A 26,386-nucleotide genomic window follows, 5' to 3' on the forward strand; every position below is an offset into this window, starting at 1 on the left:
GTATTAAAATATTTTCATAGAAAATAATTTAATTTGTTCTTAGGGCAATTAGGTTCCGTTGTTCTATCATAGTGTTCCTTAATGGCCACCTCCTGTGTCCATCAGATCAGCTCGATGGTATCATAATTCAATAGCATTGTCACCAATATTACATAATGTAAGTAAGTCTTATTTGGCTTGCAAGATTTGACCCGAAACATATACATATATATATACATACATTGCAAGTTAAATTAAAAGCTTGTAAAATGGCATACTTAAAGGCACTTTCATGATATGCATCAAAATGCACGCAAACATTAATATAGTCGCCTTAGAAATCAGGTCAGCTGTTTCAGTTTAAAAACTCAATCACATGTTTAGAATTATTATAGTTATTTTAACGTTTCACCTACATATTTTATTCAGTTTGGCATAATAATTCTTATACCGAAGACCTTGCTGTATTTAAAAATATCACGCTTCGCGCGTTCGCCACGGGATGCAGTATTCGGCCGGCGGGATCAAAGACAACTGCTTGTTCGTTTTATTTTTAATTTCGGACTAAGGCTGCGCAAATCAGCCAAATAAAAGTGTGTTTAAGTGTAATGATAATTAAACATGGATTACAGTGATATCATACAACCGGTTGTTCTACATTGGAATTATAGAGGCTTCACTGAGTTCCCTTTACATTTGCTAAAGGGTGAAGAATCAGAAATAACTGATATATATCTAAAGGAGAATCTAATATCTCGTCTGCCGAGCGATATCGGCAGATTGGAGCACCTAGAAAGCCTTTACTTAAGCGGCAACGATATAGCGGTGTTGCCTCGAGAGATATCGAAGTTACGGAGTCTAAAGTGTCTCGATGTTAGCGGGAATAGATTGAGGAACATACCGGATGAGATAGGCGATGTTAGGGGCTTGAAGTTCCTGATATTGGATGAGAATGAATTAACGGAGTTGCCTTTGAGGATCGCGGAGCTGAGAGCGCTGCGGTATCTATCGGTTTGTGGTATCTAGTCCTGTTTATTATAGTATGTTGGTGTTGTGTTGCAGCTTGTATGTATAAATAAATTGCATTGATGTTAATAAACTCCACGCACGGTATGTTAACAGCTTTGGACAGAGTAGCATGGCGGTTTCTGGTGTGGGAGGCCAAGATCCACTTCGGGTCTTCGCGCCACACCAGTAAGTAGTAGTAAGTAAGTAATAAACTCAGACTTATGTACTCTCTTCGGAACTTATGTACAGCTGCCACCCCTGCTTAGAAGTTTGTATGCAGCGTGGCACCTTTTCTCTGCAGCTGACCGTACGGATATTTACTAGTCGCTTTTCGGTGAAGGAAAACATCGCGAGGAAACCGGACTAATCCCGATAAGGCCTAGTTTACCCTCTGGGTTAGAAGGTCAGATGGCAGTCTCTTTCGTAAAAACTGGTACCTACGCCAATTCTTGGGATTAGTTGCCAAGCGGACCCCAGGCTCCCTTGAGCCGTGGCAAAATGCCGGGACAACGCGAGGAAGATGTTAATAAACTCATTAAAAAATAATGTTAGTATAAGAGATAAGTACCTAGATTTCATAGCACTAACAGACAGACGGACGTACCGGACCGCGACCATGGCACGGTCCGAGGTCTGTTCGCCGTATTTCTTTTTCGCAAATGGAAAAGTAAAATACCTTAAAGCTTGTAACATATCATTCAAATCTCAAAAAGCCACTGCGTGTTTGTACAAATCGAAATACCTACACAATAGCACAATATTTTATACGGGTCTCTATTGTTTGACATAATTATTGAAAGTCATAATGTAATGATTGTCATATTATCATTAGTCATAATTTGGTTTTCCTCAGAAACGCGTAACTTTTCAGGATTGCCATAAAACAAATCTAACCTAACCTAACCTATCTATAGGATAACCTGAGGAAAATCCTGAAAAGTTAACGCTTTCAGAATTATGACTAATGATAATATGACAATCATTACATGATTCTCAATAATTATGTCAAACAAAGGGACCGCATTTTATACAGCTTAGTTATAGAGCACTGTAAGCAAGCATCAAAACAATTTTGATGTATGCGTATTTACTTAGTTACTCCGTAGCACTTTAGTGAAATACCACCCACAATATACACTGTAAAATATTTTTCACTTCAGCAGCTCGAACAAGCCTACTTTCGTCACTCCCTGGAGTGAGGAAAGTGCGACTTTCCTCACTCCAGAGAGTGAAACAATGTAGCTTTTTAATTTAGTGAAGGCCATGAACTTCATACTTTTATTACTTTTTTTTTATGTTATGGTATGGTACGGTACGGTACGGTCTCGTCTCGTATCGTATCGTATCGTATCGTATCTTATCGTATCGTACATATTATAATACTTTTTTTTCTGTTTATTCTGTCTAAATGTGTTCTCACTAGGTACTGAGGTGAAAAATTATGTGTGCAACACGAGAGCAAAGTTATTTTACATCTCGTGTTTTTGAGTCCCTCGCTACGCTCAATATTCTACCTTAGAATCTTTCGCTTTCTCGGGACTCAAAATAAACACTCGCAAGAAAAACCAACTTTTCTCTCTTGTTGCACAAATAACTATAGTAGTATTTGCTATAAACCGAATATAAGTTAACGGCGTTTACAGTAAGTCAAGTTTACTCGTCCCAGTTACTTGCTTTTACCATCGGTCGTAAATTTAACATTAAGACCCAGTAGGTTCGTGTTCTTCTCTCACTATTAGTGAGCGTAAGTGTAAGCGAGATGGATAGTGTGCTCGGGACCGCGATATCATGTTTTTGAATTAGCCTCATGCATGAAGTTTATATTTGAACGAAATATGTTTTATTCGGATGTTTGTTACCGTTATATCATGTTACAAATGCATTTCCGTTTTTAAATTAACATTTAATTACTTAAAATTATAAATAAAAAGTACAAAAATTTGCCCGCGAAAAGCGAGTGAGCGAAACGCTCGAAACACCACGTGAGATCACGCGTTTGACAGATTAGTGTCATTAGTAGCAAACGTCAGTTGGACCGCCCAACCTGTGACGTCATCACGCTCTGTCGAATTCGCGCCAAAAATTATGAGCGTTTCAACCGCTCAAAAATTTTCAACATTTTAAATATTTTTTAATAAAATAATGTTAAGGTTTACAAAAGTATTTTTATCATTGCCGGTGTTCCAACGATATAAATTATGAATCCAAAAATAAAAATAAATTCATGCATGGAGCTAATTTTAATTATTTGTGTATTTAATAATTAAAAAAGTAATCGCTGAGTTTCCTCATTTTTTAAAGTTCATTTTAGACACCTAGGTATGTTCGTAATTCGAATCGCTGAAGTCCCTAGAGCAAGGCATCAAGATTGCTAATTAAATTTATGGCAACCGTATTGTGATCTAAAAAAGTGGTACAACTCTTTAAAAACTCCGTTCTCTGAGGCTACTGCACCTTAACACTATATTGAATTATATTCGGTTGCCAAGCGCAAGAAAATAAAGTAGTTACGAGTGTAAAATTAATAATCATAAATAGGTGTATTCGGATAATTCCAAATGTGGAAAACCGTCGGATAATTCTGAAAAGGGACTCTTATAATGGTTAATTTTGGGTGATTTTCATTTGATATTCGGAATTATGTGATACACGAAATTACCCGAATAAAGTTACCCTACTTTCTTTTTTATTGCTCATCCTAAAAATAAACCATTTGATGAACTCGGCAATTTAAATAATAAATAATAGAGTTAAATAATCAGTTGTCTTGTTGCTAAAAAGTTTAAAAACTGTAAAATCCAAGTTGAAAATTACATACAAACATATTTTTTATATAATTATTTTACATTTAATATATTATAAATGCGCCATTTATTGCGCCCATCGCCAATCTATTGTATGAAGAAACATTAAAATTTAGATTCCCATATTTCCTACATCAAGTACATACAAACAGTGCGTTGTCAGAAAATAACTAAAAAAATTGCTTAGAACATTTTTTGAAATCAAACTCAATTATACTCTGGTAAACCCAAATAGTCAGTAGAAAAAGGCGCGAAATTCAAATTTTGTAACTAAGTAAGACCGACCCTTGCGCCTACATTTTTCTGCCGCCTTTTCCTCCAAAGGGAAATGACTTGCCAGACTAGATACGCAATAGGAATAGTTATACAGCCTGGGAAATTCGACTGTTCATAAAGGTTACTGGCTAGTCAACTTCAGCCCAACCATTATAATTCTGTCTTACGTATATGCGTATCTGCTTCGAATCAAGAGTTCTAGTTATACTGGGACACGTTCCCAATCGAGAACGAGAGGTTTCATGAATAGACCATCGGGTAGACCGCCATAATATACCTTAACTCGATAGAGTAAGGTTCAAGTTTGTATAGTTGTTGTGGTGGTTTAATGTTTGGCGCCTCGGATAACTAACAGATAAATCAACGTTTCCTCATTGATTTGGTTGACCTGTTTCGGGTGGTAATAGATTTATAGTATTTGTTGGGGATAGCCATTTACTACTAATGCTGTATTGTATAATTTGTATTGTGTAATAACCTTATTAGATTTTGAAAGATTTCTGTACCTACCCCTAATGTAAATTTCATTCCAAAGCGTGACCTGACGTACACGTTTGTATGAGGCTTTGAGTTTCCAAAACGTCCCGCTTGGCGCGTTGTTCAAAATGCCATACAAAAATAGATGAATGCTCGTCACGCTATCGAATGAAATTTACACTCGGGGTTCAGATCTTGTTTGTCAATGCTTTTTAGGGTACCTAGGTGATATTGTGTTGTTTTCACAAACCTGTGACAAGAAACAATGACAATTTACTGTGAGGAACTGTTTCTAAAATACCAAATAAAAAATATATTCACGAGTCCAGGTCATCTTCCGTTGTCCCGGCGTTATTGGCACGGCCTACTCGGGAAGCATGGGGTCCGCTCGGAATGTGCCTCTGTGAAATTGTGTCTATTGTTAAATAAAAATATTAAAATTTTTTAATAATAATAATAATAATAATAATATTTTAATTTTAATTGCCATAGGCATTATTTTTAAACTGACTTTGACTATCTAGAATCTAATTTAGAACTTATTGGGATAGTCCGGTTCCCTAATGGCGTTTTTCTTTGCCGAAAAGCGAATGAAAAAAAACATAATATTTCATACAAAGTTCCAAAAAATGACTAATTTAAGTGTCTATAATTACTTGCATATTATTTTATTTGAGGAAAAGTACATAAATGGAAATAAAAACATTGATTTCTTTAAATTCCAGATAACAATTTGCAATGGCTGCCCCAACGTCCCGTGTACAACCAGCACCACTGCGAGTTCCGATTCTGGAGGAACAACCTGAAGGCGATACCTTTCTCTTTATGGTACCACATGTTTAGGGACCAGCAGACTAGGAGCTTCGGAATGGGGTAGGTTGTCTAAGTAATTCTATATCTCAGATAGTAGAAAGGCTACCACATTGCGAGCATTCCATGAGAAGGACCGATCTTATACAGTTCGTGTCGAATTTTCGCGTTGGGCTTGGCAACTGTCAAAGGATTGCATAACATCTAGATGGCGCCAGCATAGGTAGGTATTAGAGTTAGGTCAAGATAAGTCTGTAACGATTTTGATAGAACACGCAGTGAAAGGCAGTTCCCTGAGCCAGAAGGCGAAAAATCTCCTTATATGATCATGTTTTTCTAAGAGGCGTTGATATTCGTAGACGTGGAAAAAATATATGAAATTCTTGACTATATTATCTTTAATAACATAGCTTCCGATACACGAATTATGATACTTCGCTCGATACAATTAATTCCCAAAGTAACATCTAAGTCGGACTTTTAATCCAACTTTACTCGGTTATTTTTTATGTGATACTATAAACAAAAAAAGAAGAAAAAACAATCTTATCTTAAATAGTAATTTCATAGCTTTCGAATTTCGATATTGTAAGGTAACGTTTTTAAAATAAATAAAAATCGACAAAATTCGATCAAAATTGGCACTTGGCGCGCATGATCTTTCCCGTTCTTTCTTGCGAAATGTGACAGTGACAGCGGCAAACCGATGGAACGGCCTGTAAGGCCTTTTATATCACTTGCACTGCGTGTGCTATCAAAATCGTTGCAGACTTATCTTGGTCTAACTCTATCCGTCTCTATTAGATTTGGTTTAAAGGGCTCTGGATCACAGAATAAAAAAAAAATAGTAAACACAATTCTAGGGATTGACAGGAAAACCTATGACGGCGATATCTGTAAAATATTTCGGCTGGCCCAACCCCGTTGTAGAGAAAGAGAAGAAAGGTAAGTATGGCATAACATTTTTGGATAGCGACACATTGCAATATGCAAAATGTTGTATATATAAATATATAATTTCATACTATTTCCATATTTTTTTAGGGTTCTGTACCCCTGCGTAAAGGCATTTACCCCTTTTTTTTTGTCGAAGTGGGAATGCACTTACGCACGGTGTATGGGACTCGCCGCTCCTTTTCCCTCTCTTGGCGAGAGGGGGGGAGAATTGGCCCTACCCACTAAACCCACTCCGGCGTTTCACCCTCTTGGCCGTTCGTGAGGGCGCACTGGGATCGATAACATTCCACCACGGAAAAAACATTCCACCCTGCAAAAAAAAGGGTTCTGTACCCAAAGGGTAGAAACGGGACCCTGTTACTAAGTCTCCTTTGTCCGTCTGTCTGTCACCAGTATTTCATGAACCGCGATAGCTATAAAGTTGAAATTTTCACAATTAATGTATTTCTGTTGCCGCTATAACAACAAACACTAAAATTAGAATAAAATAAATATTTATGTGGGGCTCCCATACAACAAACGTAATTTTTTGCCGTTTTTTTGCGTAATGGTACTCGAGTCGAGATGGTACTTCGTGCTCGAGTCCGACTCGCACTTGGCCGGTTTTTTAAGTTCCGATTAGCGTTTTTTATCAACGATAGTCACCTTAGCTATGCTAGCTAGCTATGCCCCCTGGGCTGCTTCTTGCACGCTCCCTCAGATTGCTTAACGTCATAATGTAGGTTCTTTTGTGTTGCTTGTATGTGAGACTTCACTCGTAACGAGGACTCCATGGAACGCTTGGTGGTGCAAGGGAAAGTCGAGAGCAACATATCTCGTGGCCGCTCCCCGACACGATGGACAGACCTCATTAGGTCCACCACAGGAAATACAGTCAACGTGCTTCCACTCCACCAAAAACAGAGCCACAAATACAAATAACTTTTGTTTGCATGATATATGGTACAAAAGGTGGTCAGACAATATTATACATAACACATATTTCACGAGCATCTGGCATGCAAAAAACTAAACTTACAACTAAAGGTAAGTTTAAACAATCATAGTCAAGGCCTATATTATAATTATCATGCACCTACCTCACTCAAAAGATGTCATGTATTCATCATGGCGTCGGACCACAAAAGCTGCCGCGGCACAGAAATCGACCGTGACATGACCACGACCACTCTGTCAAGAGTGTAGGATTAAGAAGAGTATGTGAGACTTATTCTGCCTTGGTTGAGCAACGTTCCTCTCTCTTCAGTGCGTAATGGACATGTTTATGGCACCCACAAACATCCATTATTGCTTGTTTTGTTTACTTGATACGCCACATTAGCTGAGAATAGATATTATGTTTAGAGTTACGTAAGATTTGTTACTATAAGTATCATCATTTAGAGCCATACTTAAAATTAGGCTGTAATACTTTAGTTATAACTTTTTTTCCAGCCAAGCTTCGTAAACAAATAAAATTTAAGCATGGGGACCTCTTTTGGGGGGGTAAATGAGAAAATTAAAAAATTAAGTCTTTCAAACTACATCTTGTTACATATCAAATGAAAGAGCTAATTGTGAAAAACGCAAATATATTTTTTTTGTAATTTTGGGATAAATAGTTTAGAAGGTATTCAAGAAAATATACAAAAAATGACCATTCCCCCCCCCCCCCTTTATCTCCGAAACTACTAGGTCTAAAATTTTGAAAAAAATACACAAAATAGTTCATTACCTATAGATCACAGGAAAACCTATTAGAAATGTGTAGTCAAGCGTGAGTCGGACTTAATTACTTAGTTTTTGATCCGACCCCTAGAAGCTACATAATTACAGACCTAGTCCATTCTAGTCCTAGTCCTTCCTAGTCCTTCTCCTATTGTAAGTAAAACGTTTCAGAGCAATCTAGCTAGTCGTTTTAAAATGAGAGCGTAACTACGTTTGTATGGAGAACCGAGCTTGCCGGTGACTTAAACGGATGAATATATTAATAAAATATATACTCATATACTTTCTTTATATTGTAAATCTTCCCATAAAACTATAATATATGTATATGCAACGTACTTCAACGGCCATCCATGCTTTGTTATAGAAAATTCTAATATGCATTTTTTTTTAGAAAACCTCAAGCAATTTCTACAAATCAACAAGTATGCCGACTTACCATAACCAATGAGAATGGTTCCCATAAAATAGATATCCAATGTCCACCGCAACACCAACACATATTAGAAAGTACATATTCGCCACCAAATCTGTACGAACTGTGTCGAAGAAAACTATATCAGATCATATCAGAAACTGCCAGAAAACTATCAACAGACACACCAAGCATTTATTCAGATTATTATAACCGAAATGTGTCAAATATTCAGAACAATTTCTTAAATTTCAATCTAGAATCTAAAAATATACGAAGCGAAGACAAAAATGGTAACTACGAATTCAAAGTCATACCATCTGTTTTCAAAAATGGGAATAAAACGAAAGAACAGAGAATTTACGCAGCATCTGATATAGTGGATAAATACTACAGCTTTCTACCAACTTTTATGAAGAGAGAATTACGTGTTGCACCTATATCGAAGTGTGAGAACGCCGCTTGCAAGAAACCTATTTTTGATTTCGTGTTATATGAGTTCTGCCTTGGGTAAGAAATTGCCTGATTTACATTTCGGACGCTCATTTTTTAGGGTTCCGTACCCAAAAGGTAAAAACGGGACCCTATTACTAAGACTCCTCTGTCCGTCTGTCCGTCTGTTTGTCACCAGGCTGTATCTCATCAACCGTGATAGCTAGACAGTTAAAATTTTCACAGATGATGTATTTCTGTTTCCGCTATAACAACAAATACTAAAAAGTACGGAACCCTCGGTGTGCGAGTCCGAATTACACTTGTCCGGTTTTTTTTATACCATGTCGGTGGCAAACAGGCATACGGCCAGCCTAATGGTAAGCAGTCACCGTAGCCTATGGACGCCTGCAACACGAGATATATTACATGCTCGTTGCCGACCCTTTAAAAACCTGTACACTCCTATTTTGAAGAACCCCATACTGTAGCCCCTCGATAAAACCATATTATTTTTGTGTAGGGTTTAAAGGGGGCCACTGACTATCAGTCCGCCGGACGATATCGGCCTGTTAGTTAGAACAAAAATTTGACAGTTCCGAACAACTGACAGGCTGATATCGTCCAGCGAACTGATAGTCAGTGGGCCCCTTTAGGAAGCCTTGAGATGATCTAGGCTTGTCGAGAGAGATTTTATGTGACCTGAGTTAGAATTTCGTAATGTACATAGGTACTTAATTTATTTTATACGTACGATAATATCAATGTAGTTACTCGCCATTAGGTACTTATACAATCACCATGTTTGAATTCTGTTATGAGACTTATGAGTACTTGCATAGAGTAACTTATACTAGAGCGGTACTGTCATAGTAAATTTTGTAACCCCAGTAAATTCACTGCCATCTGTCGACACACTTTAAAACTAAAAATGAAGATTTATAAAAATACGATAGAATGTATTTAAATATAGATAAATGTTTTTTTTTATTTGCATTAATTATTTTAATGATTTTGACCCATGTTCTTTCACTGATATGCGTTAAAATTGTTAAATAACAAACGAAACCGTCAACGCCATCTATTCGACTGTAGGCCAAAACTAGTAGCGCCCTCTGAACGAGAATCAAATTTTCTTGATTTTCGAGGCACGTTTTTTCCTTAGACTGTATCTATCTATTACGGAGTTATATCTATCTTTGGTACTTGTTTATGTTAATCCCGAAAAATATACTTGATTAAAAAAGAAAATAAGTTGTCAAGAACAACAGAAGAAAAAATATAGATCATAGAACTACGATCAAAGCGCAAAAAATTACTTCCGTTGTTTTCTTCTTATCGTATTTAATAATTTCCGGATAAGATTTCTTACTTATACCGCCAGAAATAAGATATTTGCAGAAATTGTATTTAAGATTTATATTTGTATAATATTGTCTTCGGTTACCGCGATAGTTACTCATGAAATAAAACTATGAAAACGGATTATATCGCGTATATTGAATTTATAATACATCCCGAGGTTTCGAACCCTTTACAGCGTTCGAAACGTCGGGATGTATTATAATTATTATAAATTCAATATACGCGATATAATCCGTTTTCATAGTTTTATTTCATTTATATTTGTACTTAGTTCTTAAGGTATTTTTTTTTCGTGGCAATAAATACTTTACTGATTCTGATTCTGATATATGGGGCATTTTATATGAAAAGGGACCTTATTGTCGATGGCGCTTACGCCGCACGGCATTGTATTTATACCGAAGCATCGTTTATAATGGCGTAAGCGCCATCGACAATAAGGTCCCTTTTTATAGACTCACGGTGCAGTCGCCATCAGATACATCGAAGCGTCTAAGGCGCTCACAAATATCTGAACACACCTATTGTCGAGGCGTTAGAGTGCGTGTTCAGATTTTTTGAGCACCTCGGCCGCTCCGATATATTATTTATCTGATAGCGACTGTGCATAATTTATACTCGCATTGTTCATGTTTTTTGTTTTATTTTCAGGGAAATAATCCTCATCGAGAGAACGGAAACTGTTATTCTGAGCGCTGTATTCTGTTCAAAAACCTGTTCAGAAGTATGGAAGCGAGGTAGAACGAATGTTATACCATGGACCTTAGTACAAAATAACTAATTAAATAACGAATTTAAATAAAATACTGTGTGTTTTCTTGCTTAGGTACCATCGCGCCTACATTTTTTAAATTTGCAGCTTTTTTCTACTGACAGAAATGGCTTGATATACCTAAATTGTAGTTCTGCGGCAGTAAGTAAAATATCTACTATATAAGCAAAACTATATAACAGCAGTGGCACGGCATTCATGGAACTCAATTCCCACCGGTTTGCCTAATTTGATGGAGTTAAGACCTTAATAAAATTGTTTTGGTAATGAAGAAAAAACAGTCTCCAGCTCCGGCTTGTGCTTATGCGGCATGTTTCTGACACTCTTTGATAGAGAAAGATAGTCTTATTGCGATTCCTATAAGAGGAAAGAGAAAATAGCGCCATGCTTTGTCCTTATCACCGACCGGGTTTTTTTTCATGGTCGGGTTATGGCAGCATAGGTTCCTACCTACCGCGATGGCGAAATACCGAAATTTATAAGAGTGAAAGAGAAAAAGGATTATGCTGCCATACATTAACCTGTTAATACATGAATATGTCTTTCTCTTACCCCTGGTCGCTCGGTTTCATGTCTATAACTACTATATGTCTATATTTGGCGCACCGCTTCTGTTGTCACCTGTCCATACTGACAGCCATCTGACATCACTTTCTGTTGGAAAGCGTTCTCTATTTTTTCTTTAATAAAATGTAAAAAATCATTTTAATAATAATGTCAACTGAAAATAGAACTGATAAAACAAATAATAAAATAAATGATAAAAGTGAAGCTTGGAAGGAAAGGAAGAAGTATTTCAAACTACACAAATGTTCTTTGACTAACGTGACAAATAAATATGAGATTAGATGCAATCGCCTTAGAAGATTCATTTTGGAACTCACTGCGGTTAATTTTAACGATATAAGAGCTATATCTATGTTTAAGTGAGTAGATATGCTTACCTATAGGTACTGTTTATTCAATATACTTCACTGGATATCTTTATATTAATTGCCGAGCGGACCCTCATGCTTCCTGACTATTCCCGAGTGAGCCGTGGCGAAATCCGGATTAGCGCTAGGAAAAGGACGATTACTGAATAATTTTTAAAATTAGTAATTTTTGCATGCAAAACGAAATTATCCATTTCCAAGTACAAGCTTTCGACGGCCTTCTAGCATAAAGAAACCAAAAAACTTGTCTCCAGAAAAATCTGAAACTGGTCCAACAAACCTTCCGCATCATTTTCTTGGCCATATGTAACTGAGCGAATTGCAAGCTCTTTTTAGCATGTAAATGGACGATATTAGTGATTCCCTGTCTTTAAATTTATGCATGACCAGTAATATATGATCATTGTCAAGAGGGTGCTGTTTATTCTCATGTATAGGATGACAGTTCAGTATAGTATGAAAAAATTAGTTCCAGCGAAATTCCGCAACATGGCGCGTGATCATATATTCCTGGTCAGGCTTTATTAACATTTTAGGACATTCTTACACAAATCGACATATTGTTATATGTTAAGTTTACGGCGAAGGTGAATACCATAGGTCCTACGCAAGCTTGTGTGCGGAGAAACACCGTCAATTCACCAAATACCCGTTCACTATACATCCGTTCAGCAAACTACGTATCTGGGCAGAGGCGGTCGTTTTCTCAACCCTCCTCATTATGATATTGCTGGAGCCGTTATGGATCGCCAGCAGAAATCCTAGGGATGACGTAAGTAATCGAATTTTAACTGTTGTGAGACATATTAACATTTTACGGTTTAGACACTTGTTTTTAGTCACTCGCGCGACATGTTTCGGAGAGCCTAGGTCTCCTTTCTAGCCTAGGGCGAGTGAAAACAAATGAGTCTAAACCGTAAAATTATTTAATGATGACGTAAGTATTTATGTTATTGTATATTGATGCTGGTAACTGTAATCCTTAGAGCGTTTTCACATTTTCCGATCGGATATCGGATGTAGAATCCTACATCCATGTAGTCAGGCCGCTGGGGCGCCGACTTTAGCGGTCACGCACATTACACAAAACATTATGCCTACATGTCACACAAACAAATATTATGGACCCGACAGCTGACTGGGGTCTCCGACATGGCTGAAATTATCGTAAGCGCCTTTCCGATATCGGATCTCGTAAGGCGTCTATGAGAAAAACAGCTGCAGGAGAGTGCTGTATGGCATCAAGTTCGCCTTTTTGTGGGATTTATCGTTTTTTAGTAATAATGATTTATGAAATAAATAAATAAATACAGAAAAACACATAACCCGATATCAGATCGGGCAATGTGAAAACGCTGTAACCCGAGGGCCACGGATCGCACACTCAACGCCGACCGCCATACAACCAGAAAAGTGCGAGTCGGACTCGCCCACCGAGGGTGGCTTACTTTTTAGTATTTGTTGTTATAGGGGCAACAGAAGTACATCATCTGTGAAATTTTCAACTGTCTAGCTATCACGGTTCATGAGATACAGCCTGGTGACAGACAGACAGACAGGCGGACAGTGGAGTCTTTATAGGGTTTTTACCGTTTGAGTACTGAACTTTAAAAATATAGGGCGGTCGGTGTCAAAGTTCAGCGTGCGTCCCGTGGCCCTCGCCTATTTAAATGCTATTTAGAGACGAGTGGAACTCGACGCGAAGCGTGACGAGTTAAAGGCCCGACCATCTGCGGTCATCAACTACAATTTTGTCGGAGGGGTGCTGACCTGCGGTGAGTGTGGCCGTACATTCACTGCAAAAATAGGCTACGTCAGCCACCTGAGAGCTCACGCCCGTCGCTCTCACTAGCCAGTACAAACCCAGTCACCGTGGCCGAAACCGGCCAGGACAGGCTGATGATGATGATGATGATGATATCATCATACCATACCATACCATATGGTATCCGCAAATAAAACTGATGACCAGGGTACTGAATTGATCTCCTTTACTCATGCTACAACAATTTGGTTTACGGATAAGTAGGTTTACTTAGTTTTTATTATTCCTAATACATTTGTCATGATCCTTTTTCTTGCTCAATAAATTAAATTTGTTAAAACATGCTAAAGCAGTCAGCTTGTTAATTCTTTTATTTTTTTTAGGATGCTCTCCATATTATAATAGCATTTAACCACATCGTCTTTGTCGCCGTCAATATCCATATCAATTTCTTTACCGGCTTCATAGACGGTAAAAACAGACAACGCATAGAATTCAACCATTACAAGATCTTAAAGAACTATTTCTTCTCATGGATGCTAGTGGATTTCATGCATCTGTTTTGCTCGCTCCACGAAATGTTTTCGGATAAATTAAGCTACACTCATCTTGTGCGAACTGTGTGCTCCGTTTTGTCTGTTGAGTACGTCGTTATGTTAAAGTATCATAGCAATATATGCACGGTTTTGAGAATAAAGGTAAGATTCTGACAGTTTAATCAGTTTTAGCTTAGCATGGCGAGGAGTTTTGATATTATTATGTTTCGACCCTCTGGTCGTTGGTTCTTAGAGGCCGGTGTCGATTTTAGTCGCAAAAATGTAAAATGTTTGCTTTTCTGATGGACGTTTAGGTATGAACGCGCGTAAAGCACTGATTTTGTCGCTCTTATTTGTAAATTTCGTAAAGTTTGGACGGCTAAACATGGTAATTTTGTATTACACATATCCTGTACTTGACGTTTATCAGACTACATTTTTATTATTATGACTTTGAAGTAGTGTAAATGAAAGTTAGACGAAATCAATTTTCTCCAGTAATTACTTCAAAACAAGTGACAATTTCTCTGAAAATCGACTTAATTTCAACGTAATTTTGATACTTAAACAATCTACAACATTTGCTGAAACTATTCTTATACATTAATTTGTATAATTTACCACCATCATTTTTTGATGAATTTTTAAAAACTGTCCCTTCTTTTCATATATTACCGGTGACGCACGCTCGCGACCTCATTATTAAAAGGCAAGATGAGAAGACGTTCTAATAAAAACCAATACTTGTTATTTAGATATTACGTAACAAAACGTGTATAATTTCAACGACTAAATCTATCAATTTTACATTTTTGCTCCAAAATCGACTAACAATAAACACATCCCTCGCAACGCATCCTCATAAATCTTTGGTCGAAACGCACCCTAACACGACCCGTAGGACTTCTCGCGTGCACCAATAAGTAGGAGCCAGATACCTTATGGCACGAATTTAGTGCATCACCCGCGCACCAATAAGCATAGGCCATCGTACCATTCGTGACTTATCAAAATCTTGAGATTTTAAAATCTGAATGCTGTGTATTGTCCAAGACAATACACAGCATCGAGCTAGCCCCAAATTTCAAATTAGCAAGCTTAATACTTACTACTTTAGGTAAGTGCATACTTAGTAGTAGTAGTAGTAGTAAATCACTTTATTGTACAAAACAAAAATTGATAACATGAAATTCATATAAATTTAGGTACAAAGGCGAGCTTATCCCTATAAGGGATTTCTTCCAGCTAACCTTAGAGTAAATGAGTGGAAAATTCGAAATTAATTAGATTACATAGATAAATAACTAAAAATATAACTCAGGAACATATTTTAATATTCCTGATATAATAAATGCACAAATAAAGCCTGACCAGGAATATATGATCACGCGCCATGTTGCGGAATTTCACTGGAACTAATTTTTTCATACTATTCTGAACTGTCACCCTATCACGTGAGAATAACAGCGCCCTCTTGACAATCATCACATATTACTGGTCAGGCTTTTAAATTCGAACACAGTACCACTACCACCAGTTTTGACATTGACACTTTCGCTACGTCTACGTAGCTTACTTTCTATGCATCTCACTCATTCTCGCATATTAGTGCAAGCGAGATGTATAGAAAGTAATTTACGTAGACGTGAGCGAATATGTCAATGTCAAAACTGGTGGTAGCCGTACAGGAGAACTTGCTTCTAAGGCAGGGCCACTAAGTAAACTAAGTTACCAAATAGCCGAAAAGATTTGAGGTGATTTTAGTACAGTCGCCATCAGATATATCTGAGCGGACAACGTGTTCACAATATCTGAACACGCACTCTAACGCCCTGACAATAGAGGCGTGTTCAGATATTGTGAGCGCCTCGGCCGCTCCGATATATCTGATGGCGACTGTACCTCGGTACTCAAACGAGAATTCAGTACTTTTTTAATATTCAGGTGCCTACAAAAACAGCTCTAGAGCTCTTACTACACCTGACCACATATTTGTCTTGGAACGTGATGATCCAATTCGTGATCGAGTATTACATAGAGGGGGGCTACGAGCCCGTGCGGCCGAGAAGCAGCTCCTGGATTACTATTGGAGACTTGTGGGACAAACCGGGGGAGGTGCGGCTTATGTATGGGCTTATGAGGGCAGGTGAGAGTTAATTACTTCAGGCGTAGAAGTGCGCCTGCCGTGTAAGTGCGCCTACCTTTAATTTAGTCTATATAGATATATAGGGCTAGGCGCACTTCTCCGTGAAGGGGGTGAAGTGCGCCTACCTATATAATCTATATAGATATATAGGGGTAGGCGCACTTACATGGCAGGATCACTTCGCCCCCTTCACCTTATTTTTTTTAATAGTGATTTTTTAATAGATTTTTTTAATCCACGCGAGATCTGTGTCCAGGTTGCATGGTCAACCTAACCAAACACATCTTACCTAACGGTGACAAAACTATTTTAAGATGTGTGTGGCTGTCGTTTATGTAAAATCTAGTGCCTGCGTTTAGGTTGCTAAAGCGAAATTTTACGATACAACTGGGAAAACGCAAAGGACCGTTGTTACAAAACAAAGCATACTTATAGCATTGCACATCGATATAATTAACTCGGTGTGTGCCTATGCAAAGAAAAGTACAGTAAGAAATTTTCATTTCTCATCCTCTGAAAGTGGGTCGTTGTTCAAAAAAGTGTGAAGAAATTGATACGTTTCTGCTCTAGAGCACTGTACTTTCTAAGTACGTTTTTTCTTTTTTTTTACAAGCAATTAAAATTTTGGATTTAAATGGATTTGTTGTACAATTTCCATTCTGATAATTAGCTCCCAATTCCATAAAAAACGTTGCGTTGCTAATTGCGTGTAGAGGAGCCATTAGAAAATACAGGTAGGTACTTGTCTTTAAAACTGGGCTAAATATCCAAATCCGCACACATATTTATTTTTCTTACAGTGAGCATGTTAAGAAGGAATTCGAATTTACATCTCCTGCTGTACGATGGGGACTTTGAAATATTTACCACATTTTCCTTCATTATTGCCCAAGTAAGTTTCTACTTTGACTAATAATCACATAAAGACTTAGCCTTAGGGGTTACTTAAACTTAAAACCAAACTCAACTTGTCTCAACTTCGTAGGCTACGTACAGTCGGTACAGCGTCAATGCTGGCCTTAGTGGACAAAATGATTTGACGCATGAGCAGGGCGACAAGCGGGGCGTGCGGCGCGGCGTCCATTTTAAACTAATGCAAACGTATGTGAGCAGTGAGCAGCGTCAGCTAAACGCGCCGCTTGACGCTCGCCACTGTGGTGGTAAACTTAGTTATTGTTTTGATTGCAGTGCGTAATTTTACACTGCTCCTTCAAATACATGATAGCTCTATTCGGCACGCAATCGTCAAAAGCGAAGTACTACATGGTGACCCAGCAGGTCCGGACTTATATGAACCAGAGACGCTTTCCGCCGTGGATTAAGAAGAAAGTTCTCAAATTTTATGCGATCCGGTTCAGGTCGCACTTCTTTGTGGTAAGAATTTTTTATTTTTTTTATTTGGCAGGCAAGAAACCCAATTTTTACAATCTAATATAAAAAGGTGTACAAATAAACATAAAATACAGTACAAAATACAACTTACAACCTAAAACAATGAAATAAAACATTTACAAATGTATGCACTTAAGATGGCCGTTCTCGGACCGGTGCAGTTTTCGCCAATGTTTGTTAAATTCGTCACTGTAATCTTTAGCTACCAGTGACAGAATATATGTATATAGATGAATAAAATGGTTAAATATACCTTCTTAAAACCCGTGTAATTAACCTTTCGTATCATTTTGAGCTACGTAAATCGTTGGTTTATACTACGGTTCCCAAAATTATTAAAAGGTAAATGAAAAAGATAAAACGGTCATTGTGGATATCCCTGGGGGAGATCTGTGTCCAGCAGTGGACGTCTATCGGCTGATCTTTTGGCGCAATGACCCAAAATGAGTCTTGGCCTCCAACATAAGAGCACGCCTGGTCCTGCGCGGATTCACGCCAGTTTTCACTGACGCCGAGCTCCCGAAGATCTGCCTCCACTCTATCCGCTCACCGATACTTAGGATGACCTGCAGGACGGCGTCCAGTCGGTCGACCCAAGTATGCCCTCTTTACTGCACGATCTTTACCCATTATTTCGAAGTGGCCCAGCCAACGGAGACGATATGCTTTGGTCTCACCCATTAGGTATATTCGGTTCGGCTATGAGTTCTTCGAAGTCGACATTTTTCCGAATCCTCCAACTGCCATCGTCTCTTTTAACAGGTCCCAGAAATCAGCTGATCTAGTGAAACGCTAAAAGTAGAAAAATTGTAATTGAAACAATTTTTTTTATGATATAGGAAGCGACGCTTGATGGCAAGCGATAACCGTCACCCATGGGCACCCGCAACACCTAAAATATAAAGCTTGGATGCCAGTTACTCTCACGCGAAGGAAGTTACGTTCCAGGCAGATACCTACCTTCAGTTAGTTAGACAAAGTTGTCAAAGGATTTGGGATTCTTCGTCAATTATGTATGCAGCAATACCTGCACTGTTGAGCTTGCTATTATACAGTGAGCTGCAAAAATTCATGAACACATGAATAATTTTGCCACTGCTTCTAAAGTGTCACTCCAGTCTTTCGTAGTGTTTCATAGGCATGTAAAAGAGCCCTCGAGATATACCTACTTCATCATCATCATCATGTCAGCCTATAAACGTCCTCTGCTGGACATATGCCTCCCCCAAGGCTCGCCACTCCGACTGATCCTGTGCCGCTCGCATCCACCGAATTCCCGCGACCTTCACCAGGTCGTCGCTCCATCTCGTTGGAGGCCTACCGGCAGTTCGTCTTCCTACCGTATACCTATTTACAGAATTAAATTCGAATTTCAGGAGTCCACCATGTTAAACTGTGTCACCGGCCAACTGCACGAAGACATCATTATGCACACGGGCCGGCTTTTGGTGCGTGAAGTGAGGTTCCTCAAGCAACTGCCATGGGCTGTGCTCATCGAGATCTCTCTCAAGTTTCAGCTTGCTGTCTTCATTGAGGGGGACATTATTTATAAGATTAATACTATGGGTAAGAAAATACAGTGATAGTCATTACAAATATAAATAGTGACGGCCAAAGTGGCCAAATGTATCGCACACCTTTGTTGCTATAGAAATCAGGATGTGTTTAGCCATTTAGGCCATCACTATTTATTTGATGCTGACAATCAAGGGCCTGACACTCTTTGATAGACAAACGATAGTCTTCTTGCGATTCCTATAAGAGGAAAAAGAATATAGTGCCATGCTTTGTCTTTATCACCTACCGGGCATTTTTTCATGGTAGGGCTATGGCATCATAGCAAGGAGGCTATGGCGAAATACCGAAATTTATAAGTGAAAGAGAAAAGACATTGGACATGCAAACCACTTAAATTGCGTAGTATACATTTTATATGAACATTTTATCTCTTACCCCCGCCGGTTGCTCGGTGGCGCGTCTATAACTACTTATATATACTTACTATGTCTATGCTGAAATAGGTACATGGCTCGAAGATTACATCAATTGAAGCTCTGTAGGTCCGTAGCACATCATAAGTAGGTAATAGTATGTCCTGTCCGAACGGAATAGACGGAAGATGCTCGCAATTTGCGAAGTTCGGTGTTCGCGGTAGGCCCGAGTACTGTAAAATGGGGTAAGTAGGGTTCGCGGGGAGATTTGGGTTATGAATGGGGAGAGAAGGGATGAAAGAGGGATGAGATGGGTTTAAAGGCTACTGCTACAAAAATAATGTATTCCAATTTAAAATGGAGCTATAGTGATACTCATAATAAAAAAAAAACGATCCAACAATCTTCAAAAATCACCTTTACGAGGGCCTACGGAGTGAGGTGGAATCTTCAAAGTTATGAAATGGAACTACCCAAAATAAAATAAAAACTAAAATACAAACGTCTGGAACACTTATTATATACACCATTCAGTTTGCATATGTAAAAATAAAATGTTATCGAGGTTTGAATGTCAGTTTTGCGCCTACTCACCCCATTTTACGCTACTAACTATTGATCGTTGAAAAACTAACGCTTTCTTATTTCTACAGGCGATTGTATGTACTTTATAAATAAGGGCACCGTCGCGTTGTACACGGAATCTGGCTACGAGCTGGATCACCTTGAGGACGGCGAGCATTTCGGCGAGACCACGCTTATGACCGAACGCAAACTACGCTTTGTCACGGCCGTGGCTGTCACTAACTGCGAGCTGTTTAGTTTATCGCGCGAGAACTTTGAGATTATCGAGCGATATAGAACGGCGTATGATGAACTTAGGAAGGTTGGTGTTAAACGACAACAGTGGGCGATGGTGATGGACGAACAGTATAAAGCTCAGTTGAGAGAACAGAACAATGATAGATATAACTCAAATAGCTAATAGTAATAACTTAGCTTAAGACGATTCTCGCTGATTTGGCCTTGAGCGCCTCAGCGTCTCTGTACCCGCACCCCGCTCACTGCGATCGTACGTGAATTTCGTCTCGGTGCGGCGACTGCGGCGGAACGAGGTTCAAAGAATAACCTACAGCCCAGAGGCGCGCGGCATTTGGCGCTATACCTCGTATTTGTGTATCTTTTGCAGATATTTTGTTGTTTGAGTATGAGTAGATCATGCGTGTAGTGGAGGTCGTAAATTATAATAAAAATATATTCCCTTATGCATTATACTTTACAAGCCTCAATTAGTTAAGATAAGATAAGATAATATTTATTCATTTAAAACTTATGCTAATTGGTTTTATACAGTGGTAAATATATATACAATTTATATTTAAATACTAGTACATTCATGGATTCAACTCAAAATAGGTACAGGTCAAGTTAAAAACTTTAATACCGAACGAATTTGTATTTTCTGTCGCTCATGGAAATTTGATAACAATACCTAAACTAAGTAAACATTGTATCTTAGGTATGCACTTAATTTGCAGTTAATTTGTGTTTTATCTGTTTCTTACAAATAAATACCTAAGTCAAATCGACGGATTAAGATTTATAGCTAAAGCTTGGTATGTACTAAATTGAGGCGTACAGTGCGTTTATTTTATACAGTTTTTTTTATCCGTAATAAATAAATATAAATAATGCCATTAATAAAAAAATATATAAAATTATAAAATTAAAGTACCTACTAGCTTCATATACTACCACAAATGTGTTATTTTTCGAAGTTAGAAGTTTCCTAAATCATTACGTGGGAATATCATCATTATTAGGGTTCCGTACCTCAAAAGGAAAAAACGGAACCCTTATAGGATCACTCGTGCGTCTGTCTGTCTGTCTGTCTGTCTGTCCGTCTGTCACAGCCTATTTTCTCAGAAACGACTGAACCAATTAAGTTGAAATTTGGTGTATATATGTAAGTTTGTGACCCAAAGCGAACATGTAACGTAAACAAATTATTTTTAAACACGGGGGCCACTTTTGGGGGGTAAAAGAGAAAAAAAAAAGTTTTTCAAACTATATCCTGTTACATATCAAATGAAAGAGCTCATTGTGAGAATCTCAAATGTATATTTTTTATAATTTTAGGATAAACAGTCAATTCAATTCAATTCAATATATTCTTTATTCAAATAGGCCTAGCTACAAGCACTTTTAAATTGCTTAGAAGTTATTCACGAAAATAGGCAAAAAATGAGCATTCCCCCCCTTTATCTCCGAAACTACTGGGTATAAAAAAAAAAAAAAAAACAAAATAGATCTTTACCCATAGATCACAGGAAAACTTATTAGAAATGAGCAGTCAAGCGTGAGTTGGACTTATTAAAGACATTTCACGCACGTTTCACATAAAAAATAAATTGTTTAATTTGAGTAATGTACGGTACCCTTGGAACGCGACTCCGACTCACACTTGGCCGGTTTTTATTACAAGCGCGCCACAACCAAATCAGCGCTTTGCAGTCATTTATTTTTTTAGTGATTAACGGCTATGTATGATGAACCCCTGTGGACGTCAGCTGCCGCTCCGTTGATGGGTTGAGGAATGGCAGCCACCGAAACACGCAAAAAAAATTGTTATCGCCTCCCGCTTGGTACTGTGTCAGATGATAGTTTAGATGCTATTGTAAATTAAAAAAATGTTCAGCCGGTTGTATCTCGGTGGACCGTCAGCTGGTCACATGAACATGTAAAAAAATCTTTTCAGTCATCGCATCCCATTTCATACTTTGTCAGATGGTAGTTTAGATTATATTGTTAATAAAACAAATCGTCGGCCGGTTGTATCGCGGTGGAAAGACCGTCAGCTATTAAAACATTATTGTTAGTTTAAAATAATTTTGATTTAGCCGTTTAGTAAAAAGTAGTGTTTTATTATTTTTATTACGGTAAAACTATAAATATCAGGAAATAAGTTTAATTTTATAATTGTTGAACAATAAATGAAGATTCATATATATTTTTTTCATAATTTTTTGTTTACCCATTTAGAAGACATAATACACCAAGTTGACCCAATGAAATAATTACTGAAATCCAGAAGGAGATACAAATAATAATAAAATAATAAAACTTTTATTAACAGGCAAGGATCACCCATGAAAAACATACAGACATAACTACAATTACACTATTTAACACTAATTACTACTTAACTAAACCTACAATAAACTTAATAGTAAGTTTTTCCGTAAATAAAAATACGATAGGCCGTTTTGCTAGTTCTTAATCGATTAAAATTATTTTTAAACTACTAAAACAATGTTTTTTAACAGGTACTATTCATACATACAACGTTATAGGTAATAGGTAGCTTATGTTAAATCAATTATTTATTGTTTCGAGATGGAATGGAACATTATTCAAAACGTAAAACTTGAATGACATTATAATATGTCGGTTAGAAAACATTTATTTATTTATTTCAAATGAAGTTTTCTCAAACATACGTATATTATAGTATAATATATACGGATATTATCATTACATTCATTGTAATAGACCGCAAAATACCGTGTTGCGCTCGCTAATGCGCGTCGCAACCAAATCAGCGCTCTGCAGTTATTTATTCTTTGGCCACAATAACTCCGATATTATAGCACTTTGCTTGTGCATAAGCGAACATAGTGCAAGGAAGGCACGGAGCGACGAGCGACACAGCCTCCTCGTCTCAAAGCTGGCACACGACTGCCGGCCACGCCATTTTCAGGCTGCATACGCATGAAATGTGGAAAAACGTTCGATTTCTTAAGAAAATATTTTTTGATTAAGAAAAGCTATGTTGCATTTGTAGAACCTGTTAAAACATTTTTCTTAGTTTAAAAATAGTTTTAATCGATTAAGCCGTTTAGAAGTTATAAGCAAAGTTAGCCGCAAAACGGCCTGTCGTGTTATATTTTTTTCGGTGAAACTACAAATTTCAGGAAAAACGTCAAATGTTGCGATTGTTGTCCATAGAGTGAAGATGCATATATATTTTTTTCTTAATTTTTGGTTGACTCATTTAGAAGTTATAAGCTCTAAAAAGTAACAGTTTTTGGCCAAAAACTGCGCGAAGCGCCTTAAGGGGCTCACTGACTATCAGTCCGCCGGAAGATATCGGCCTGTCAGTTGTTCGGAACTGTTAAATTTTTGTTGACAGGTAGATATCGTCCGGCGGACTGATAATAGTCAGTGGGCCCCTTTAGTATAGCTTGCTAAGTCGGTTTATTTTTGCAATTTCGATACTTATTTAGGTTGAACTCATGACTTAACACAATCTGCGGATTGTAACCTAAAAATATAACTCAAATATTTAAGTTTAAGCACCATAGCTTTGTATTAGTCTTAACACTCACCTGGAGTTACCAAGGTTACCAGTACAATTTGACGCTGGGTTGACGTTTTAACCGCTAACCCCGGGTTAGTGGGATGGTGCAAGTGGCCCTAAGTTTTGTAATTTTTGGTACCTGTTTGTGTTTAGGTTGAACTTATGACGGAACCCAAGCTGCTTAACTAGAAAGATCTCTAAATTTTGAAGTTGAGATCAGGTACAGTCAAGGGCATAAATATATACACATTCCCAGTTTCAAAAATATGCGTACGCTGTTACACCTTAGACAATAAAGTCGTGATCACATATTTTTGAGCCATTTTTCTGGATACTAGAACATGGGCGCACAATTTCAAACTATATTCATAAAAAGCTTTTTTTGGCGGTTTGTTACGTAATTACTTTGTAAGGTAATTAATTTGTCTTGTTGAATGAATAAAACAGCTGTAATTTATTTTCGACTTTATTTAAATTACAACTTACCCAAAAAATATTAGAACATAAATAAGATGAAATGACTCAGTCATGATGATCAGTCGGTAGGCAATAGTAATAGCAAAGAGTTTGATAGTAGTAGATCTAAAGTTTAGAAAAAAAAATCTCCTTTTTGACAGCTGAACCACAGAATAAGTAATAGTATTATCATACAGAACGGCCACGCACCCGCCCCGCCCCTAGCGGACTTCTGGCGTGCTCTCAGTACTGTTTTTAAGCAACTTACTCACACTATGACGCATGACGCGTGTACGGACGTGCCGTTCACACATAGAAACGCGAGTGATTATTGATGTATAGCGTGTCCGCTGGCTGTGGCTGAACGGCGATACGTTTCGTTATCGCTTTATTGCTTGGAGGATATAACCAAATGGAGACGCCTTGTCTGAAATTTTCTGTTCAAAACAGTGTGCCAATTTTTGCAGGGAAGGGGAACGTCAAATGTATACGTAACGTAAAAATAGCCATGTAGCAATAAACGTCAGTCCATACAATGTGTATGACCATTGGTCATGGAGTTTCGACAGAGGGGAATGCCTGTTAATGGCTACTCCGTTTGGTTATACCCTCTAAGCTTTATTGCATATTGTTAGGAGCCGTGAAGCGCTGTCAGTATCATAGTTGTGGTTATAGCACAAAACCTTGACTTTACCTTCTACAATCAATAACTCTTTGGTTCAGGTAAGACGTACCTAAAGCCTGACCAGGAATATATGATCACGCGCCATGTTGCGGAATTTTACTGGAACTAATATTTTCATACTATACTGAACTGTCACCCTATACATGAAAATAACAGCGCCCTCTTGACAATGATCATATATTACTGGTCAGGCTTTACATACACATTAATAATATCTACAGTCTTAAACTTATCTCAAACTTAGCCTAGATTAGAGACAGTGCGTGTTGGACGGTCTGCCATCTCGAGACCTGGTGGCCTAGCCAAGGTGACAATCGCTTGCGCTTTGCTATCGAATCGCTTTGTGTCTATCACTCTTCCATATCACTGGTGACAGTTGCGTTTCGTTTCCTACGGAGCGACAGCGATTGGCATGTTGTCTACGGGACCTGAGTCGAAAGGTGGTCGAAAGCGAAGATAATTCACGCTTCTAAGCAGGTTCTGCCCCCTATGCCCCTTTGTTTGACTTTATTCGATTTTTTACTATTATTGTAAGAGTTGAGAACGACAAAAATGGGAAAATATTTTAGAACCTCAAACTCTGGCACAAATTTAATACGTCTACATCTTCAATATTTAAAAAAATAAACAAATGTTTCGCTTTTCGTACTAAAATAATTTCGACTTAGGCCGGATTTAGACTTGTAAGTTTCTAACGTAAAATTTATGTAAGTAACTTACGACTGCGTTTACACCTAAAAATAAAATTAGAGTTAGTGACACTTTACTTACGTGAGTAAAACTTACAAGTGTAGATCCGGCCTTATAAGATTTCTTTATGATTTAAATGTTTCACTTGATTTTGTTCAAATTTGCTCCTTCCTTACCACGTTGCTTTAGGATTCAATATCCTACGACTCGCTGTACATACTGTAATGTCCTTCGGCGCTGACTCGGTACAACATTTCATTCATGTTGTATGGACCTATAGCCCTGTAAAAAGAAAATAGCTCGATAGAAAAATTTAACACTATTTCTATTTATGATTTCATATAATTTGGTTTGAAAAATATACAGTGATAGCCGACGAGTAGAAGAGCAAGTTGTTATTTAATCTAATTTGAACATCACTCGTCGCTATAAGGTCTATACTCGGCCGGCTATGACTCCTCCTGCTTGAGGCTCGCCGACGAGTAGAA

At 37.8% G+C, this 26,386-nt stretch overlaps 3 protein-coding genes across 3 annotated transcripts in view; 2 read left to right on the forward strand and 1 right to left on the reverse strand.

Annotated features, from left to right (window-relative positions):
- Nucleotides 1-520: 520 nt before the first annotated feature.
- On the forward strand, nt 521-11,034 carry LOC134745902 (leucine-rich repeat-containing protein 28-like). Its single transcript, XM_063680012.1, has 4 exons — nt 521-997; nt 5,270-5,417; nt 8,413-8,943; nt 10,882-11,034. The coding sequence occupies exons 1-4, from the start codon at nt 601-603 to the stop codon at nt 11,009-11,011; spliced, it is 1,206 nt and encodes a 401-aa protein (XP_063536082.1). The 5' UTR covers nt 521-600; the 3' UTR covers nt 11,012-11,034.
- A 650-nt stretch (nt 11,035-11,684) lies between these two features.
- Nucleotides 11,685-20,692, forward strand: LOC134745843 (uncharacterized). The gene is made up of 8 exons (XM_063679933.1): nt 11,685-11,928; nt 12,538-12,709; nt 14,086-14,400; nt 16,183-16,384; nt 17,185-17,276; nt 17,573-17,758; nt 19,153-19,342; nt 20,361-20,692. Exons 1-8 carry the CDS (start codon nt 11,717-11,719, stop codon nt 20,690-20,692), a joined length of 1,701 nt encoding a protein of 566 aa, XP_063536003.1. The 5' UTR covers nt 11,685-11,716.
- Nucleotides 20,693-24,560: 3,868 nt separating this feature from the next.
- Nucleotides 24,561-26,386, reverse strand: part of LOC134745903 (PAN2-PAN3 deadenylation complex catalytic subunit PAN2) — a 28,197-nt gene continuing 26,371 nt past the window's right edge. Inside the window, exon 24 of the mRNA XM_063680013.1 lies at nt 24,561-26,180. The gene's annotated coding sequence lies outside the window, so the exon portion shown is untranslated. The remainder of the gene's footprint in view (nt 26,181-26,386) is intronic.

This window comes from Cydia strobilella, chromosome 12, assembly GCF_947568885.1.
Source record: "Cydia strobilella chromosome 12, ilCydStro3.1, whole genome shotgun sequence".
NCBI classification, from domain to species: Eukaryota; Metazoa; Arthropoda; class Insecta; order Lepidoptera; family Tortricidae; genus Cydia; species Cydia strobilella.